The sequence below is a fragment of the Stegostoma tigrinum genome, chromosome 2 (genome assembly GCF_030684315.1).
Source record: "Stegostoma tigrinum isolate sSteTig4 chromosome 2, sSteTig4.hap1, whole genome shotgun sequence".
In the NCBI taxonomy this organism is placed as follows: Eukaryota; Metazoa; Chordata; class Chondrichthyes; order Orectolobiformes; family Stegostomatidae; genus Stegostoma; species Stegostoma tigrinum.
The window spans coordinates 148,379,896-148,402,264 of record NC_081355.1 but is presented as its reverse complement, the minus strand read 5'-3'; the positions used below and the strand labels follow the sequence as shown (position 1 = coordinate 148,402,264).

The 22,369-nt window shown below is 42.6% G+C and overlaps 1 protein-coding gene across 1 annotated transcript in view; it reads left to right on the top strand.

The window, feature by feature from the left end:
• The first annotated feature begins 6,808 nt into the window (after nt 1–6,808).
• The window catches only part of LOC125447596 (WD repeat-containing protein 48), a 101,897-nt gene continuing 86,336 nt past the window's right edge, over nt 6,809–22,369 (top strand). Inside the window, exon 1 of the mRNA XM_048522140.2 lies at nt 6,809–6,882. Coding sequence (XP_048378097.1) covers nt 6,835–6,882 — 48 coding nt within the window. The 5' untranslated portion in view covers nt 6,809–6,834. The remainder of the gene's footprint in view (nt 6,883–22,369) is intronic.

Genomic DNA, 22,369 nt, shown 5'->3' with positions numbered 1-22,369 from the left:
GCTCGGCCTCATTTCCAAATGCTAGGTCCTGAACGATCACTCCATTGTTAGCCTTTTTTATGTAAAAGGTTTTCCAGGACACAATTTAAGAATTCTGTTCCCTTCCTACCTTGTACACTAAAACTATCCCTGTTAATGTTTGGGTAGTTAAAATCCCCTACAATTACTGCTTTACTGTTCGTACATTTCACTACAATTTGATTACACATTCGATCTTAAATCTCTCACTGAATATTTGGAGACTTATAGCACACATCCAACAATGTTCTTTTTGTGTCTTTTACTTCTATCCATATGGCCTTATTCCATGGTCCTTCCAAGATATCATCCCTCCTCAATGCTACAATTGATTCCTTGATCAATATTGATTAATATTAAGAGGATGGCCATGGAAAGAGTGGGCATATCAGAGACCAAAGGAGCAATCTGTATGTGGTGCCAAAGGAAGTTGGTGAGGTCTTAAATGAATATTTCTCATCTAAATTCACAGAGGGGAAAACCATTGCAGCTGGCAATTTCATGTTCTGGCAGTGAGGTTCTAGAGAATAACAAGGTATAGAGCTGGATGAACACAGCAGGCTAAGCAGCATCAGAGGAGCGGGAAGGCTGGTGTTTCAGGCCTAGAGGTTCTAGAGAACGTTAAGATTAATAAGGAGGAGGTATTAGATGTTTTAGCGGGCATAAAGGTGCATAAATCCCCAAGTTCTCATTTTCCACTTGGCGACCCTGCAGCCCTCTGGACTCGATATTGAGTTCAATAATTTTAGGACCTAAGCTCTCCCATGTCCCAGCCCCCTAGCCCACACACCAGGCCTTGTTATCACATAGCCTGCCATTCACCCTCCCAGCCTGATCACTTGCAACTCTTTGTCCAACTGCTCTTCTCTCTCTTTGGGCGCTATCCTATCATTTACTCCCTACCCTACCCATGTCCCTTTTTTCTACAATATAAACTAATGATTTCCGAGCTACTATGAGTTCTGAGGAAGGGTCACTGGACCTGAAATGTTGGCTCTGTTTTTCCCTTCACAGATGCTGCCAGACCTGCTGATCTTTTCCAGCAACCATTTTGTTTTTGTTCCTGATTTAGAGCATCTGCAGCTCCTTTGGTTTTTAAAAATTCCCAGGGCCCGATGAGGTACATCCCAGCTCACTAAGGGTGAAAGGGGAGGGGTCTCCAGCAGAGATATTTAATATTTCGTGGCCACATGTGAAGTGCCAGATGACTGGAGAATGGCTAATGTGGTTTCTTTGTTCAAGAAAGGCAGCTGGAATGGGCCCGGTAATTATAGGCTGGTTAGTCTGACGAGAGTGGTGGGAAATTATTGGAAAATTTTCCGAGGGACAGAATTAATCAATGCTTAAAAAGGCAGATATCGATCATGGATAGTCAACCCATATTTGTTGGAGGGAGAGATAATGGGAACCGTAGATGCTGGAGAATCCAAGATAACAAAGTGTGAAGCTGGACGAACACAGCAGGCCAAGCTGCATCTTAGGAGCACAAAAGCTGATGTCTTGGGCCTAGACCCTTCATCAGAGAGCTTGTTGGAGGGAGATCCTGTTTGACTAAATTAATTGAGCTTTTTGAAAAGGTGACTAAGCATAGTGATGAGTGTAGTGCAGTTGATGTGACCATAGAACATAGAACAGCACGGCAAGGAATGGGCCCTTTGGCCCACGATGTTGTGCCAAACATGACACCAAATAAGACTAATCCATTTTGCCTGCTCTTGGCCATTATCCTTCCACTCGTTGCAGATTCATGTGCTTATCTAAACATCCCATAAATGCCCCTGTCATATCTGCCTCCACCACCATCCCTGGCAGCTCGTTCCAGAGTCTACCACTATCTGTGTCAAAAAACCTGCCCCTCACATTTCCTTTGAGCTTTCCCCCCTCATCTTAAATGTACGTCCCCTAGTGTTAGATATTTCAACTCTGGGAAAGAGATTCTGAACATCAATACTGCATGTGCATCTCATAATTTTATGGACTTCTATCAAATCTCCCCTCAGCTTCCGCAGCTCCAGAGAAAACAACCCAAGTTTTTCTAGCCTCTCTATAGGTCATACCTTCTAATCCAGGCAACATTCTAGTAAACCTCTTCTGCACCCTCTCCACAGCCTCATCCTTCCTGTAGTGTGGTGACCAGAATTGAACACAGTACTCTTAAGTGTGTGTCCTAACCAAACACTTATAAAACTGCAACATGACATCCTGACTCTTGTACTCAGTTCCCTGACCAATAAAGGCAAGCATGCCATATGCCTTCTTTACCACCCAGCTACTTGCATGACTGCTTTCAGGGAGCTATGGACTTGAATCCCAAGATCGTTCTGTACATCAATTCTGTTCAGAGTCCTGCCATTAACTGTATACTTTTCCTTAGTATTTGATTTCCCAAAGTGTAGTTACTCACACTTATCCAGATTAAACTCCATCTGCAATTTCTCTGCCCACATCTGCGACTGATCTATATCCTGCTGTATACTTTGAAAACCTTCTACACTATCGACAACTGTATCGAACTTCGTATCATCCGCAAACTTACTAACCCAACTCCCAACATTTTTATCCAGGTCATTTATATATATATCACAAACGGCAGAGGTCACTGTGTGGATCTCTGTGGAACACCACTAGTCACTGACCTTCAGCCAGAAAAACATCCTTCCACCACTACCCCCTGCCTTCTATGGGTAAGCCAATTCTGAATCCATGTGGCCAAGTCACCATGGATCCCATGTATCTTAATCTTCTGAGTGAGCCTACCATGAGGGACCTTGTCAAAAGCCTTACTAAAGTCCATGTAGACAACACCCATTGCTCTAACCTCATCAATCACCTTCATCATCTCCTTGAAAAATTGAATTAAGTTAGTCAGACATGACCTGCCCTGCACAAAGCCATGCTGACTGTCCTTAATTAGGCCGTGCTTTTCTATATGTGATTTATGTAAATTTCGAAAGCCTTTGACATGGTCCCACATGGAAGGCTGCTCCAACAGACCCAATGGGATCCAAGGCAGGTTGGCAAAATGGATTCAAAATTGGCTTGCAAATGGGAGGCAAAGGATGATGGTGGAGGGTGTTTCGTAATTGTAAGCCTGTGACTAGTGGTGCACCACAGGGATCAGTGCTGGGACCCTTGTTGATTGTTAAGTATATTAGCAATTTGGATGTGAATGTAAAAGGTGTAATTAGTAAGTTTGCAGATGGTACAAAAACTGGTGGTGTTGTCGACACTGAGATGGATGGTCTGAGGTTATAGTCTGATATTGGTCAGCTGGTAAATTTGGCGGAGCAATGGCAGATGGAATTTGATCCTGATAAGTGCGAGGTGATGCATTTTGGGAGGTTTTATAGGGGAAGGATATACACAGTGAATGGTAGCTCCCTAGGGAGTACTGAGCAACAAAGAAACCTTGGTATACAAGTCCACAGGTCCCTGAAAATGTCAGTACAAGTAGATAGGGCAGGGATGAAGGCATACGGGATGCTTGCCTTCGTTACCAAGAGAGAAGACCAGAAGCAGAGAACTTCATAGAGCATTGGTTAGGCTACAGATGGAATGCTGTGTGTAATACTGGTGTCCACTCTATCGAAAGGATGTGATTGAACTGGAGAGGGTGCAGAGGAGATTCACCGGGATGTTGTCTGGGATGGAAAGTCTCAGTTATGAGGACAGGCTGGATAAAATGGGTAATGTTCCTTGGAGCTGAAGAGGCTAAGGCATACCTGATTGAAGCATACAAAATTACGTGAGGTATAGATAGAGCATATTGTAAGAATATTTTTCCACATGGCAGAAGGCTGGGGTTATTTTCCCTGGAGTGTTGGATGCTGAGAGGTCACGTCATAGAGGTTTATAAAGCCATGAGAGGCATGGATAGGGTAAATAGTCAAGGTCTTTTCCCTGGGGTGGGGGAGTCCAAAACTAGAGGGTGTAGGTTTACGGTAAGAGGAGAAAGATTTAAAAAGGATCGAAGGGGCACCTATTTCATGCAGAGGGTCGTGCGTGTGTGAAAGGAGCTGCAGAGGAAGTGGTACAGGGTTATCTCTGATCACAATTATAGCCTCACTGCGAAGCATCTTCCAGGGATGCCTAACCTGAAGAAGTTACCCTCCTCCCTCCGGACCAACCTCAGGAAATCTCTCTCCCACTGCAACTCTCTTGTAATTCGGTCCACCTCCCCCTCTCTCCCTATTTATTCCAGTTCCCTCTCCCCATCCCCCTCTCTAATGAAGGGTCTAGGCCCGAAACGTCAGCTTTTGTGCTCCTGAGATGCTGCTTGGCCTGCTGTGTTCATCCAGCTCCAAACTTTGTTATCTTGGATTCTCCAGCATCTGCAGTTCCCATTATCTCGACTTGAGGAAATGTTTCTTTTTGCCAAGAGGGTGGTATAGATGTTGGGGAGGCAATGGCCTAATGGCATTGTCGCTGGACTGTTAATCCAGAGACCCAGATAATGCTCTGGGGACCAGGATTCAAATCACGGCTGGTGGAATTTGAATTCAATAAATATCAGGAATTAAGAATCTAATGAAGACCATGAATCCATTGTCGACTATCAGGAGAAACCCATCTGGTCACTAATATCCTTTAGGGAAGGAAACTGCCATCCTTACCTGGTCTGGCCTACATGTGACACCAGACCCACAGCAATGTGATTAACACTTAACTGCCCTCTGGGCAACTGTGTTGAGCAATAAATGCTGCCTAACCAGCAACACCCTCATCCCGTGAAAGAATAAAGGAAAAAAGATATAAATGTGCTGCCTGAGAGAGTGATGGAAGCAGGAAGTCTCACAACATTTAAGAAGCATTTGGACTGGCACACAAAACGTCAGGGCATAGCAGGCTGTGGACCAAGTGCTGGTAAAAGGGATTAGCGTAGTTTGATGTTTGGTGGCTGAAGGGCCTGTTTCTACACTCTAAGACTCTATGACTATGGCCTATTCCTACTCAAGCGTAACTGGAAAACTCTTGTCATTTTTTATGTATTGAGTCCACTCAGGTATGCCACAGGTCTCTATGCTTGTCTGAGAGTGTCCTCAGCTATATACTGATCTCAGTAATGCTGAAAGAACTGGTCCAAGCCTGTCTTGTAGACATTAGAACTCTCATTTCCAAGTTTTCCTCATTTCTTCCTTGGGCCCCATTTACAGCACATCGACAAAGTACAAATTACAAACAGAAAGTGTTGGAGATATTCAACCAGGGCTAGGCCAGTATTTATTGCCCATCCCTAATGCCCAGAGGGCAAAGGCAACCACATTGCTGTGGGTTTGGAGTCAAATGTAGGTTAGACAAGGTAAGGATAACAGTTTCTTTCCCTAAAATAGCCAGATGATTTTATTTCTGACAATCAACAACAGTTTAATGTCGCCATCAGACTCTTCATTCCAGTTTTTTTTACTGAATTCAAATTCCACCATCTGCAATGTTGGGATTCAAACAAGATATCCTAAATTAATCTAGTCCCATTCGTCAGCATTCTCTAAACCCTTCCTATTCACATATCCATCGAGATGACTTTTAAATGTTGTAATTGTACCAGCTCCTCACCACTTCTTCTGGTAGCTCATTCTATATACGTACCAGTGTCTACATGAAAAAGTTGCCCTTTAGGTCCCTTTTAAATCTTTCCCCTCTCATCTTAAACCTATGTCCTCTAACTTTGGACTCCCTTCACCCCAGGGAAAAGACCTTGTCCCCAGAACATTACCTAGGTCTCCAGATTAACAGTCCAGCATTAATACCACAAGACCATCCAGGTCAATAGACTCCAGAGTTTAAAAACCAGACAGGATAGCACACCGATGCTTCATCAGAGGCTGCACTGAGGATGTTACCCAACATGGTAAGGAAATGTCTGCGGAACAACAAACCAGCTCAGCGAGCCAACCAACCTCAACACCCACAATCCAAGCTACAAATCTATTCCAAAACCTTAGAGGCCATCATCTTCCCCAGAAGGATAAGTGGTCTCAAAGTTTTGGTTATGGTTTGTCTTCAACAAACACAGGGAGTGCTGGAGAAACCTAGCAGGTCCACCAGCATCTGCTGCCTCACAGTGCCAGGAACCTGGTTTCGATTCCACCCTCGGGTGACTGTGAGGAGTTTGCACATTCTCCCCGTGTCTGCGTGAGTTTCCTTAGAGTGCTCTGGTTTCCTTCCACAATCCAAAGATTTGCAAGCTAGGTGGATTGGCCATGCTAAATTGCCCGTAGTGTCCAAGGATGTTTAAGTTAGGCAGGTGAGACATGGGGAATGCAGGAGGTGGGAGATGGGTCTAGGTGGGACACTCTTTGGAGGGGCAGTGTGAGCTTGTTGGGCTGAATGGTGTGTTTCTATACTGTAGGGATTCTATGAGCAGAAACAGTCAACGTTTCGAGTCTGGTATGGAATGCATTCAGAAGTGATATCGGAGTTGAAACATTAACAGTTCTGCTCTCCACAGAGGCTGCCAGACTTGCTGAATGCATCTGGCTTTTACCTCGGTGTTTGATTCAGATTTCCAGCAGCCACAGTATCTTGCCAAGGTTTTACTTCACACCGTAAGATACTTTAGTGCAGAAGTTGGCTCAGTTTTGCAGATGCTGGCCATTTTAATGTTTGTTTTGTTTTAATTTCAGATTCCTGGCATCATCTCGTAGCATGCTTGGTTACACATTGATGGGATAATTTGAGGGAGGTGTGTCAATGCGTGCGTGTCACTGACTGGGAGAGACAATGCCTCCAGGTGAGGAGGGCCCTACCTGCTGGCCCCGCCCACTCACTTCCGCCCGCCGCCGGACAGGAAGTGACGTCGCGGTGTCAACATGCAAAATGGCGGCCCATCATCGGCAGAATACCGCGGCCCGGAGGAAAGTCCAGGTGAGGGGCCTGCGCGACCGTCTCGGTCCCTGCTTCCCCGACCGCCCGGATGGGAGCCGCCACCTTCCTCACTTCCCGCTCCCCGGCGCCTCTCCACAGCCCTGCCCAAATCCAGCGCTTGCAGCCGCGATCGGGAGGAGGGAGAGGGGAAGAGGAGAGGCGATTAAGGGGGGTGGGAGGGAGAGAAGGGAGTGGAGGAGAGGGGATGTGGGATGGGGAGGAGAAGGGACGGGGAGTTGTTGGGAGGGGGTAAAAGAGAGCAGATTGGGGAAGTTGTGGGTCTGGAGGGAGGGGATGTGGGAAAGTGGTCAGGAAAGAGAGAGAAAGGGGCTGGGGATGGGATAGAGAAAGCAAGATGGGAGAGTGAGGCACTTTGTGGGGAGAGGGGTTCACGGCCTGTGCTAGGGCCCTCTTCCCAAATCTCCCCAACCCCCTTTTTTTTGCTGTCCCCACCCTGGTCCACTGTCATGTTTGCAATATTCTAGTTTTTCTGGAAACCAGTCCTTTCTTGCTGAACTTTTGTGTCCAGGAGTCATCTGTGATCTGCTGTTTGTTTTATTGTAAGACTTAATGTTAGAGATTTGAAACAAAAAAAAATCACTGGAAAAACATGGTAGGTGAGGAGAAAACAGAGTTAATGTGTCTGACCCTTCTTGAGAACTGATTAATTCTGAGCTATCACTCTTTGGGACCTGTGTTTCAGTGGTTTCAGCTTCATCTGCTTTCTCTCCCATCAATTTAGTTTTGTTTGTACAGTTTCCTTTGTATTCTGTGTGGCAGTGGTTTGTTGAGTACTTTTGAAGTAGGGAGGGAAGAGCCTCCTTTGGCACAGAAACACACTAGCATAACCCAAAGTGGGCCAGATGGCCTGTGTTTGCTGTGAGTTCTGTTAAGACTTTTAAATGGTATTATGCCTGTGCATTACTTGTAGCCTGTTGCTTCAAATTGCTGGTATCAATTACTCCATCAGCAGCAGTGCTGCAGTTATTTCATCATACTGATGTTCTTTTGCTCAGTATCCTAGATTTTGCACCTCAGTTTGTGTACTTTCAGGTAAGTGATCTTTTGCAAGTTTCCTGTGCAAAATGTAAGTCTTCACTATTATCTTCATCTGCAGTTCATATATTTTTCAAACTTACCTTGTATTTCAGAAGACCCAACATGCACTCTGTAGAAGGGCAGAATAATCTGTAGTGTTTGAATACCTGAATGGCTTGATTTGCAATTAGAATCACAAATTGTGCATTTTTTCATTAAGTTTGTTGGACCATGGAATGTGTTGTCAAAAAATGTGGTTGCACCTTGTCAGGGAAATTTGTACGAATCTTTGAAACAGTAGAGTGCATGGCAATGGGGAGAAAGTGGTACTCAGATGAATAATAAGTTGCTTTTGCAGAGCACAAGTGCCTGCACTTTTGGGAGCTATAGGGCTTCTCTTGTGATGTAAACGTCCATGGTTCCTTTATAGTCAAGATAGAGATGTTTTCTGAAGTTTGTGCGATGACACTTAGGTAACTGGTTTTCTGTGAATGAACATGTTAAGCTCTGTGAGGATTAATATTCTGGTTTGCTTTGCTATCTATTTAAGTGTTGATTTAAAACTAATTTGGTTTTGAAATAAACTGTAGAAAATCCTCTTGCTTCCAGTGACATTGACAAACTGTTGAGCTTTTGTTAAATGCTTTATGAATTTGTCTGTACTACTTTTTTTATCTTGACATCCTGCAACCTCTTCAGCGAGCCAGTATTGCACATTCCGAAATGTACCAAGTGCAAAACAAGGAAACGGTTCGTAGTCACGGAGGTATTGTGCTGGGCAGTTCTAAATGGGTCTACAAAGGGTGTCATGACGGGCTATGCAAAAGACTTGAGAAATTGCTACCAAGGCTGAAGGCATCGTTTATGCTGAATGATTCAAGAAGCTGATAAAGCATTAGCTGCTGAGGTGATTTGGTGGCCTACATGTAGAGGGAAACATCCAATATTTTATTGTGGTCTTTCTTCGTCAGAAGTAGCCCCAGCCTTAACTATTAACTTTTTTCCCCTCTCTTGTCACACAGTTGTAGACTTATTAAATATTGCCAGAGTTTTGTTATTTTCAGCTTTCAGTATGTGCAGTCTGTTTAAGCTGTGATTTTTCTCAGACGAGAGTTGACAGCTTCTGATCTGTTCAAGATTGTCAGGGTTTTGGATAGAGCAGGTAGGAATTGTTACCTTATCTAGATAATGGGAACTTAGAATCCATAGGTTTAAAATAACTGGCAAAAGAATTAGAAGGGAAATTACAAATGTTAGTACATGTGGTTGTAAAAACCTGGAATGCACGGTTTGATAGGGTAGTGGAATGAGATTCCATAGGCAGTCAAATAAAAGCAAAAAGTAAGCTACAAAGTATGAATCTGAAATAAAAGCAGAAAATGCTGGCGCACCTCCCCATGTCTGGTACAATCTGTGGAGACAGTAACAGAGTCAATGTTAAGTCCAATATGACTGAGTCCTATTGGATTCAAAACATTAATTCTATTTTTTCTTCTCCATAGATGCTGCAAGTCATGAGTTACTTAACAACATTTTCTGTTTTTATTTTGAAAGGCAATTTAGATTTGAATTTAAAGGATACAGATTTGCAGGGAGCTGATGAAAAGGCAGAATTGTGGGGCTAGATTGGACAGGTCTTTTTTAAAAAAAAGACCTGTCCAATTCTCTTCCTTTTGGTCCAGCCATATTCCATGATTCTGCGCTATGCAACCAGCGCATTTTTGATGCAGTATGACAACTTTGGATGTCGTCATATTGTCTGGTTGTGGCCTCTGCTGTTTGGTTTGCATTTTAACATGTAGAGATTCAGGTCCTGTTGTTACAGCTGACATTGAGTCTGAAACAGTTTGTGATAGCAAATGTGTTACTGACAGCAGATAAAAATCACTATATAATGGTCCTGGAAACAGCCTTGCAGTACCTTAGTTCCCATGACATTGTATCACCTTGTGGTGTGCATGCGCTGCTGTGATCGGACTAGTCAGAATGCAACGTGATCAATCCAGTGCATATCAAGCCCCCAGCTTAAGAGTGTGCTAACTGCCTTTGCTGTATTTGTCTGAACCTGAAAGATGTAGTTCGACCCAAACTCCCGAACCGAAACGTTAAGCTTTTCTGCTCCTCTGATGCTCCTTGGCCTGCTGTGTTCATCCAGCTTAACACCGTGTTATCTCTGTGACAAATAACTGCTATTTTCATGATAATTTTAGTGACCACTTCAACACCTGGTTACAAATATGGTGCAACAATGGAAAAAATTGCTTGATATTTCAATCTCTTGGAAAAGTTTTTACACAATACTAAAGATTAGAGAGTTGGCAGAACAGTTTAACAAGTAAACCCAAGAGCTTTAAGTGTATTGTGACAATTTGTATTTCTGAAATGAATTATTAATGCTTAATTTACTTGAAGGTCAGAGTTTGACTATAAAGACAATCTATCTTGACACTTGTTTGAAAATGTGACCGAGACTAATTCTGCTGCAGAATGGTAATTGACAGATAGGAATTAAGATTTTGCATGTTTTGTTTTAAATTTGCCGAAATATAATTAACATCCTCACCTCAACTGATTCAGTGTGAACTCCTGCCTGGCTGAAAAGCTAAATCAACATATGGGGCAGCCAAGTTGCTGACCCCTCTATTATATCCTTTGCATACTAACATAGAATTTCGTTGAGTTCAGGAGCCGTGGTGTCATGCTGCAACTGTACAAAACATTAGTGTGGCCTCACTTGGAATATTGCGTACAGTTCTGGTTGCCCCATTACAGGAAGGATGTGGAAGCATTGGAAAAGGTGCAGCGGATATTTACCAGGATGTTGCCTGGTCTGGAGCAAAGGTCTCGTGAGGAAAGACTGAGGGACTTGGGTCTGTTCTCTTTCGCGAGAAGAAGGCTAAGAGGGGATTTAATAGAGGCATACAAGATGATCAGCGGATTAGATGGACAGTGAGAGTCTTTTTCCTAGGATGATGGCGTCAGCTTGTACGAGGGGGCATAGCTGCAAATTGAGGGGTGATAGATTTAAGACAGATGTCAGAGGCAGGTTCTTTACTCAGAGAGTGGTAGGGTGTGGAATGCCCTGCCTCCCAATGTAGTTAATTCAGCTACATTAGGGGCATTTAAGTAGTCCTTGGATCAGCATATGGATGATGATGGGATAGTGTAGGGGGATGGGCTTAGATTAGTTCACAGGTCGGCGCAACATTAAGGGCCGAAGGGCCTGTTCTGCATTGCATTGTTCTATATTCTGTGTTGAAACTGCAAATTAAAAGCATGAGTAGACCATTTGGCCTCAATTCTGCTCTGCCATTCAATAAGATAAATAACTAATTTAATTGTTCTATGTAATCTCTTACTCCCTTGCTTTTCAAGAATCTATCTAACTTTGCCATAATATTCAAGGACTGTGCTTTCTGTGCCTTTGGAAGAGAGTTCTAAAGACTCGAGACCTCATGAGAGGAGACATTTTGTCTGTTCTGTCTTAAATGGGTGACCCTTTTTCTTAAATGATCTCTCATTCTAGATTCTCCCGTAACCAACATCCCTTCCAGTTGAGACCACTCCAAGGCCTTTTCAGTTCAACCTAGTTGCCTGGTTTGGTTTAAACCAGGAAACTAAAACCTATCCTATCCAACCTTTCTTCACTTGTAAAAACTGTACTGCGCAAAGAGTATGTTGGAATGTGCTGTTTGAGTTAATGTAGTTCTTTGAATGAGTCCCAGAATGAGCAATTGGACAGAGTTTCTTTCCACCTGCTCCAGAGGTTGATTAGAACCTATCAATAAAGCAGAATCTTCTTGTCTTAAGCACCCTAGATATATATCAGTTGTTTAGTACAATCCTTAAGCGCATGGTATTCCGAAAAAGAATGTTAATTGACATGATACAGCTTCGGTTTTATTTTGCTATATTTTTATTTTATCTCTGATTCTCCATAAAAGTATGGGAGAAGTGAACGAGAATTTAGTGCATTTCATGAAGATTTTCTACAAAGCCATAAAGTCATACAGCAATGGAAACAGTCCCTTCGGTCCAACTAGTCCATGCTAACCATGTTCCCACTTACCTGCATTTGGACCAATTACCTACAAACCTTTCTTATTCATGTACTAATGCCAATGTGTTTTAAACATAACTGTACCTACATCCTCCACTTCTTCCCTTGACAGTTCATTCCACACGAGGCACTGTCTTTTTAAAAAGAAAAGGTCATGAGAGGCAACTTTTTAAAGCTTTCTCCTGTCACCATAAAAATATGCCTCCTAGTTTTGAACTCCCTTCACTCTAGGGAAAAGACGCTTTCAATTCACCTTACTATGCCCCTTATGATTTTATAAACTTCAGTAAGGTCACCCCTCAACCTCCTATGCACCAGTGAAAGAAGTCCCAGCCTATCCAAGATAATAAAATGTGAGGCTGGATGAACACAGCAGGCCCAGCAGCATCTCAGGAGCACAAAAGCTGACGTTTCGGGCCTAGACCCTTCATCAGTCTCTCTGATGGGTCTAGGCCCAAAACGTCAGCTTTTGTGCTCCTGAGATGCTGCTGGGCCTGCTGTGTTCATCCAGCCTCACATTTTATTATCTTGGATTCTCCAGCATCTGCAGTTCCCATTATCCCTGCCTATCCAGCTTGTTTCTTATAAATCAAATCCTCCAGCCCTGGCCATACCCTGCGCAATCTTTTCTGAACCCTCTCCACTTTAATAATATCCTTCCTATAATAGGCAGAGCAGAACTGCACACAGTATTCCAGAAGAGGCTGCACAATGTCCTGTACAACCTCAGCATGATGCCCCAACTCCTATACTCTGGTCTGGGCAATGAAGGTCTGCATGTTAAATGCCTGCTTAATCACTCTGTCTACCTATGATGCAAATTTCAAACCCCTAAATCTGCCTGTTCTACAGCACTGTCAAGGGCACCAACCGTTATTGTATAAATGCTGCTCTTGTTTATTTCACCAAAATGCAATATCTCGCATTTATCCAAATTAAATACCATCTGCCGCTCCTCATCCCATTGGCCCAATTGATCAAGATCTTTATAATCTTAGATAACCTTTACAATCCATTGTATCACAGTTTTTCATGGTGGGGTGACTGGATGTGGTGCCAATCAAGCAGGCTGCTTTGACCTTGATGCTATCAATGCCTCTTGTGTTGTTGGAGCAGCACCCATTCAAGCAAGTGTGGAGTATTCCATCACACTCTTAAGGTTTTGGAGTAGATTTGTAGCTCGGGTTGTGGTTGGTTGGCTTGCCGAGCTGATTCGTTGTTTTTCCGCAGATGTTTCATTACCCTCCTGGGCAACATCATCAGTGCAACCTCCAATGAAGCACTGTTATGTTTCTCTGTCTGTTATTTGAACTCTGGAGTCTGTTGAGCTGGATAACCTCACTTCCAGTTTTCCTTCGCAGTGGACTATAAATAGGGTCGAGCTCTTTGTGTTTGTTGATGTCCAGTTTTACTTCACAGTGAAGACTTCACAAGAAAGCCATCAACAATTGAGACCAAATGGAGGATTGGAGACCACTTTGTAGAACATCTGCTCTCTGTGCACAAAAAACATCGCCTTCCAGTCGCAAACCATTTTAACTCCTAACCCCTGGGCGACATATCCGTCCTGGGCTGCCTCCAGTGTCACAATGACACCACCCACAAATGGAGGAGCAGCACTTCATTCTGCCTTAGGAGCCTACAACCCAATGGTCTAAACGTGGATTTCACCAGTTTCAAAATCTCCCCACACCAACCCTCCCTCTCATCCTCGCCTTCTTGACCTGACACAATCTGTCCATCTTCCCTCCCATCTATCCACCCCTTCCACCTCACTGAGTAATCTCCACCACTGCCTACCTGCACTCCCTATCACCATCCCACCTGCCTTCCCCAGCCTCACCCCTCTTCTCTATTTATTTCTGAGCTCCCTTCCCCCATGTTTGAAGAGGAGTCCGGACCCGAAACGTTAACTTTCCTGCATCTCCGATGCTGCCTGGCTTGTTGCGTTCCTCCAGCTCCACGCTGTGTGTTATCTCTGACTGCAGCATCTAAAGTTCTTACTATCTCTCAGGATGTTATATGAGGGTATGGATGACAATTGTGATGTTTCTGTTGTTTCCACTTGATTATTCTTTGCCCATTATTTTAACTTCATTGCAAAAATTTTTGCTGAAATAGATTGCTGACCTGCAGACATGCTGGCTTGCCTTGATGTTTCAGTTTTGATGAAAATAGTATTTGGCTCTGTTTTGATTTGTCTTAAAAACGGTAGAATATTGTACTCAAAATAGTAGTTTGAGACCGAAGGTTGTGACCAGACGCAATAGAAATGTCTCAATTGACATCATACTCATTTAGCTTAAATACCATTTTTTAAATAAGTCACAAAATTCAGCTTGTCTGCCAGATATTTGAAAGAGTAGGGTTTGCTTTCTGCAGGGCCAACAATTTGATGGCATAGAGTCAGAATGGGACAAGTGTTGTGGTAGTGGAGGAGTGTCATTAGCAAATATCTAGACATGTGGAATTTGAAAAGTGTTGCTAGAGACCCAGAATGAACAATTGTCTGGGAAAAGAATTGCTCAAGGTGGTGTAGTTATGACGGGGTAGTTTAGAGTGGAAACAGGCAAGACCACATTGGTGGAACTATTGGACAGAGGTCAGATGACTTAACTGCGTCAAGAATTGATGCATATTCAGTGAATGTTCAGTCAGTTTTGATACATTAAGGTTCTGGAACTCTAATTGAAGCCTGGGGAGACTTGGCGTAGCAGTATGATCATTAAACTAAAAACCCAGAGACCCAGGCTAATGCTGTGTAGACTGGAGTTCCAGTCCAACCATGGTAAATGATGAAATTTGAATCAGTGAACAGTCTGATATGTTTAATTATTGTAAAAAGCTATCACTAATGCCCTTTTTTAAGATGGACACCTGCCAACCTTACCTGGCTTGCATGTGATCCACGGCAAAGTGCTTGACTCTTGGCTGCTTTCTGAAATGGTCTAGCTTGAGCAGTTAGGGACGGGCATTGAATGCTGGCCGAGCACATGCCTTGAATGAAAAGAATTCAAACAGGGCAAAGAGGTGTTCATGGGTAAACATCTTCTAGAAAAGAGAAGACAGAGAAAATGCAATGGTTTCTGAGAACAGGAGCAAAAAGCTAGTTTTTATTTTGAAAACAGTCTGCCAGTTTTCCCTGAAGGATATTTCATGAGATGACCATTTGCAGTAATTCCCACTATCCATTACAGAGGCTCAAATTGGAGAAGTTACCCCTCTTTATCAAATCTTTAAGTTCACTTTAACTGTCCTCAGTTCTTTTCTGTGAACTGGGAGGACTTCTTACATGAATGCTGTCAAAATTGAAAGCTTATGTATTCTCACCTTTACATTTCTACCCAAACAATCCTGGGTGTGGAATGTTGGCAAATTAAACTGGGGAGGCTATGGCCTGGTGTTGCTATCACTAGACTATTAATCCAGAAACTCAGCTAATGTTCTGGGACTGGAGTTAAATGCTACTGTGGCAGATGGTTTAATTTGAACTCAGTAATGAATCGGGCATTAAGAGTAGGGCAGTGATCACGAACCATTAAAAATTATCAGAACAACCCATCTGGTTCATTAATGTCCTTTTTTGAGGAAGGAAATCTGTTCTCTATACCTGGGCTAGCCTACATGTGACTCCAGACCCACAGCAATATGGTTGACTCTTAATCGCTCTCTGGGCGATTCGGTGTAGTAACTCAATTTCTGTTCTAGCCATAGGTGCTTATGCCCTGAGTAAATTTTTTTTTAAAAGTCGGGAACTGTATTCTCTGAATTGTCCGATAAGTCTTTCTAGGAGAGGAATTGTATCTACTCTGACCTGAGTCCAAAAAACAACGAGAAAGCTTTCAGTGTTGGGTTTTATAAATTAAATCAATCCTTGATTATATCCGATCTCCAGTCAGGAGCCTGTATGCAGTACTCCAGTAATGTCTTGTAAAATTGTAGCAAAAGCTCCTTCCTTTATTCTGTAATGCAAGGGGATATATTCTATTTGCCTCCTAATCTCTTTCGATGCCTGCATACTTACTATTTATTATTCATTTGCCAGCATGTGCAGATTCCTGTGTTACTTGAAGTTCTGCAACTTCTGTAAATTTAAGTTGTACTCTAGTTTTCATTTCTTCCTGCCACGTTGAACAAGCCCACATTTTCCCGAATTCTATCAGTCAAATGTTTTTCCGCTCCCCTTAGCCTGTCTATATCCTTTTGCTGACTTCTTCTGTTCTCTGCCCATGATACTGTCATTAAGACCAGAACAGAAGTAGGTCTTTCAGCCCATTGAGTCTGCACCACCATTCAATGATGGCATGGCTGATCTGATAATCCTCATCTCCATCTCCTCTAAAACCCTTTATTCCCTCATTGATTATTCACCCACATTCAACTGCCCTCTCTGGTAGAGAATTCCTCAGATTTACTATCCTTTGCGAAGAAATTCCTCCTCATCTCTGTCTTAAACATGCAAGCCCTTAGTCTGAAATTAAGCCCTCTGGTCCAACTAAGGGAATCTACACATTCAAGCCCCCTAAGAATCTTGTATGTTTTAATAAGGTCACCTCTCTTTTATACTTGGAAAAACTAAAGGTCCAACCTTTTCACTTTAGAGAGAAGAAGGTTAAGAGAACACTTAATAGAGACATACAAGATGACCAGAGGATTGGATAGGGTGGACAGTGAGAGCCTTTTTCCTGGGATGGTGATGGCTAGCACGAGGGGACATAGCTTTAAATTGAGGGGTGATAGATATGGGACAGATGTCAGAGGTAGGTTCTTTACTCGGAGAGTAGTAAGGGTGTGGAATGCCCTGCCTGCAACAGTTGTACACTTGCCAACTTTAAGGGCATTTAAATGGTCATTGGATAAACATGATAATGGAATAGTGTAGGTTAGATGGGCTTCAGGTTGGTGCAACATCAAGGGCCAAAGGGCCTGTACTGCGCCGTAATGTTCTATGTTCTATGCTCTGTGTTCCACTCAAAGACAGCCCTCCTTACCTGATATCAGACTACTAAACTTTCTTCTGACTGCCTCCAATACTAGTTTGTTTTTCCTTAGATAAAGGGCCTAAACCTCTTCACACTATTCCAGCTGGTGGTCTGACTTGTCATTTTTAGCATGTCTTCCCTACTTTTACGCTCCATTACCTTTGAGATGAAGGTTAACATTTGCCCTCCCTATTACTTACTGAAACTTAAATGCTAGCTTTTTGTGATTCATGGACAAGGACTCCTAAATCCATCTGTTCTGTAGGTCTCTAGTTTTTTTTTCATCCATTTAAATAACATTCAGCGATCTTAATTTCCTGCCAAAGTGCATAACCTCACATTTCTGCATATTTCAAGTTTTTGCCTACTATTTAACCTATGTCCCTCTGCAGAATCTGTCGTAAACGCTCAGCAATCTTCCCAATAACTAATTTTAATTAGTAAAGGAATCCAGGGTTCTTCCTTACCTAGAATCATCCTTCCTCACTGGAATATGTTTGTTGCTGTGAGCCATGAATTATTTCCTTAAACGCCCACTTTTGTCCCTGAACTGTCTTTGCTGCTAAACTCCTTTTTCAGTCCCCTCAGAGTGGTTCTGCTCTCACTTCTTTGTAATCACCATTATTCAAACTGAGCACTGTTGTTTCTGACCCAAGTTTCTCTGTCTCAGAATGAATGCTAAATTCTACCATATTAAAGTCAGTGTTTCTGAGGCAATCTTTTACTCTGATATTATTATCATTATTAAACTTGCCTCATTCTCCATCTCCATATCCAAACGCCATAGTCCCTAGTTCTGCTTGATCTGCTAATGCTGTTCTAACAACATTACGTTTGGTCCTTTCGTCCACATCATTGACGTGGATTGTAAATGGTTGAGATTCTAGCACTGATCTCAGTACTCCACTCATTATAAGAATCCAAACATGACCGATTTATCACAACTGTTTCTCTCTGTCTCCACTCTGAAATTGTAAATGTCAAATTGATTTGAATATTATCCAAGTTTTGCTTTGTATGAAATGTTCACAGCCAAGTTCCTCAAGTGTCTGTCACCCCATGACCAGTTAAAAATCATGAATGTAACCTGCACTTGACATTGCAGAGGATGCGTATTATTACAGGGAAGAAGCATTGCTTAGGTTTTGGTGGTTTGAGCTAAAAATAATCGCATGGCTCTCAACTTAAGTGTGCAACCTGTTCCATTGGCTGCAGGCATCCATTTTACATCTAGACCTCTTTTTGGTGCTCAGGAATATGTGTAAACATGGGATGGTCCAGAACATCAGTCTGACGTGATTTTATTTTTTGGCTTTTAAATCTTTAAATGAAGGTCTAAACTGTTCTTGTAGATAATGAAAAGTTTAAATCTGGTTCTTTGGGCAACTACTCCTTTTTCAGTCACTATAATCTGAAATGTTAAGAAATTTGCTTCACAAAAGGTTAGCTTTGTAGCTTTGAAATGAAACTACAACTGAAATCAAAATAGGCTACTTTTTGAAGTGGCCTCAGCACTTTTGATGATTTGATTCAGACAGTAATTTTAAATTTTTTTTGATGTTAATTGCTAACTCAGTTGGTATTTGTTGCAGTTTCTAGTTGCTCTTGAGTTGCTGGCTTTAATTATTTCAGTCCATAAAACCTAGGTATGCCCACAGTGCCATGAGGAAGGGAGTTCCAAGACAGTGAAGGAATGGTGATATTGCTGGGATGGTGTGTGGCTTATAGGGAAGCTTGCAAGCCGGAGTGTTCACATGCATCTGGTGGCCACCCTCTTTCAGGATGATAGAGGTCATGGTTTTGGAAGATGCTGTGAAAGGAACCACTGAGTTTATGCAGTTTGCCTTGTGATTATAACTGTCTGTTCTTTGTGGACAAAAGAGGTTGTTTAATGTGATATATGGAGTGCCAGTCGTGCAGGCTGTTTCCACCTGGACGGTGTTGAACTTACTGAGTTGCATTCATTCATGCAAGTGGTAGTTTTCCATCACGTTTGTGCCTTGTTTGTAGTGGACTGGCATTGAGGAGTCAGGAGCTGAGTTAATCTGAATCTGAAATGTTAGAGCATGTTGAATGCCATTCAACCTCTTATCTGCCGTAGCTGTTTGAAGGAGCAGTTCATACTGTGCCAATCCTTAGGACCCTGTATATTCTTCCTTTCCAGATAATCCAATTACATCTTGAATCCCTCCCACCCAGTGCATTCCAGATTCTAATTCTGTGCTGCATGAAAATATTTCTCCTCATGTCTACGTTGCTTTTTATAATTTCTTGCTTCTGACCTGTTTTTGTAGCCATAGTATTTGTACAGAAACAGTAAATAGCAGGAGTAGGCCTTGTACAATCTGCCTCACCACCTATGAGGAAAGTTTGAGGGAGCTAGGGCTTTTTTTCATTTGCAGCAAAGAAGGATGACCGGTGACTTGATAGAGATGTATAAGACAATGAGGCATAGATAGAGTGGACAGTCAGAGACTTTTCCCCAGGGCGGAAGTGATTGTTATGAGGGGGCATAATTTTTAAAGTGATTGGAGGATGGTATAGGGAAGATGTCAGAGGTACACAAAGTGCTGGGCGTATGGAATGTGCTGCCAGCAGTGGTAGTGGAGTCAGATACTTTAGAGACTTCTAAGCGACTCTTGGATAGGCACACAGAGAGTAGTAAAATGTAGGGTAGGTCGGGTGGATTGATCTTAGTAGGATAATCGGTTGGCATAACATCATGGTCCGAAGGGCCTGTACTGTTCTATGTTCTATCTTTGTGTCATCTGCAAACATAGCAAAAACACCTTCCGTTCCTTCATCCAGGTCAGTAATATATAATGTGAATAGTTATGGTCCCAGCATTGACCCCTATGAAGCTCCACTGGGCACCAGCTGCGATCCTGGAAAAGACCCCTTTATCCCCACTCTATGCTTTTTACCAGTCAGCCATTCCTGTTTCTGTGTGGGTTTCCTCCCACAGTCCAAAGATGTGTAGGTTAGGTGGCTTGGCCATGCTAAATTACCTGTAGTGTTCAGGGATGTGTAACTTAGGTGGATTTTAAGAGGGTGCATCTGGGCGGGATGCTCCAAGGGACGAGTTAGGCCGAAGGGCCAGTTTCCTCACTAAGGATTCTATGGTTCTATGCCGTTGTTTTGCCCCTAACAGCATGGGCCCTTGCCTTATTTAGTAACCTCCTGTGCGACACTTCAGGAAATCCAAAGAGGTGGCATCCACTGGTTTTGCTTTTGTCTAACTTGCTCATTATCTCCTCATAGAATTCTAACTGATTTGTCAGGCACACCCTGCCTGAGACAAAGGGGTATAATAATGGCAAGATTTGGGAACTTTGGATGACAAAGAAACTGAGAACTTGGTAAAAAAGCAAAAAGAGGCATATGTGAAGTTTAGGGAACTGAAGGTAGAGCTTTCAAAGAATACACAGCAGGAAAGAACTAAAACAAGGAATTTGGAGGGCTAAAAGGGCCATGGATGGTCTTTGCCAACAGGATTAAGGAATATTCCAAGTTGTTTTATATGTGTATAAGAAGCAACAGGCTACCTATAGAAAGGACAGCTCCTCTCAAGGACAAGGAGGAAATTTTGTGTGTTGCTGGAGGAAGTGGGTGAGGTCTTTGTTGTGAATATTTTCCAGTGGTATTCACAAAGGAGAAGGAAACGATGGATGGTGAGCCTTGAGAGAGGTATGTTGATATTCTAAGGCATAACGATATAAAACAGGAGGAGTTATTGGGTGTTTTGAAAAGCATTAAAGAAGACAAGTCCGCAGGGTGTGATGGGATCTATCCCAGAATGGTGAGGGAGATAGGTGAGGAAATTCCTAGGGCCTTGTAGGAAATCTTTTGTATCCTCTTGACTTGTAGGAAAAGTCTGAGGATTGGAGAATAGTTGACATTGTTCCCTTGTTTAAGAATGGCAACAGAGATAATTTGGCAAGTTATAGGCTGGTGAGACTTATATCATTGGTAAGGAAATTGTTGGAGAAAATTTTTGGGAATTGGACTTAATGATCATAGCGTGGATTTTTGCAGGGCTGGGCCAGGTCACTCAAACTTGATTGTGTTTTTTGAGGAAGTGATAAAGATGATTGAGGGCGGGGTACTAGATGGTGTTTTATGGACTCTAGCAAGGCCTTTGACAAGGTCCCTCATGGCAGTCTGATACAGAAGGTGAAGTCACATGAGATCTGCAGTGAGCTGGTAAAATAGGCACCACTGATTTAGTCTTAGATACTAGAGCTGCAGTGAAAGGGTGTTTTTCATATTGAAGATCTGTGACCATTGGTATTCTGCAAGTATCAGTAATGGGGCACCTGTAGTTTGTTAAAATATATAAATGATTTGGAGGAGAATATATGTGACTTGATTAGTGAGTATGTGGACCTCAAAGATTGGCAGAGCTGCGGATAATGAGGAGGATTGCAAGAGGATACAGCAGGATATAGGTAGGCTAGAGACCTGGGTGGAGCAATGGCAGATCGAGTTAAATCTAAACCAATCCAAGATGATAAATTTCGGGAGATCTAGTGCAGGAAGGAAGTATACAGTAAATAGCAGATTCCTAAATAGCATCAAAATACAGAAGGATCTAAGCATACAGATCCACAGTTCCCTGAAAGTGATAACACAAGTGGATAAGGTTGTCAAGAATGCATATGGTGTGGTTGCTTCAATTGGTTGGGAAATAGAATTTAAAAAGGCGTGTGTTGTAGCTGTTTACAACTTTAGGCCACATTTGAAAAATTGTGTACTGTTCTGGTGCCACATGGCCAGAAGCATGTGGAGATTCCAAGAGAGGGTACATAAATAGTTTACCAGGATGTAGCCTGGTTTGGATGGTCCTAGCTATGAGGGAAGATTGAACAAACCTGGTTTGTTTTCACTTGAACATTAAGGATGAGGAGTGACCTGATAGTTCACAAAATTGAGAGGCACAGATAGTTGATCTTTTTCCCAGGGTAGAAATGACAGTTACGAGGTGAAGTAGGTTTAAGTAAGAGGGTTTATTTGAAGGAGATGAGGCTAACTTTTTTTACACAAGTTGGAAAATGCCTGGTATGTACTGCAAAAAGTGGTGGTGGAAGCTGATACAATTCCAATATTTAAGACACATCTTGGCACATACTTGAATAAGCAGTGAATTGTGGCCCTTTAGTTCAGTTGGTTAGAGCAGGATGTTAAAATTGCCAAGGTCATTGATTTAGTGTCCACCAGAATTGTTAAGATGATTGCATCATGGAATCGTCACTGAACTAATTACCTGGAGGACCAGTGGGGACATGGGCTCAAATCTCAGTGAGGTAGCTTGTGGAATTTAAGGGACTTGCTGCTAGGGAGTGGGTTCATGTGACTGAAGAGAATATAGTTCGATTTCCTTTTTGTCAGATGATCATGGCTTGGCAGT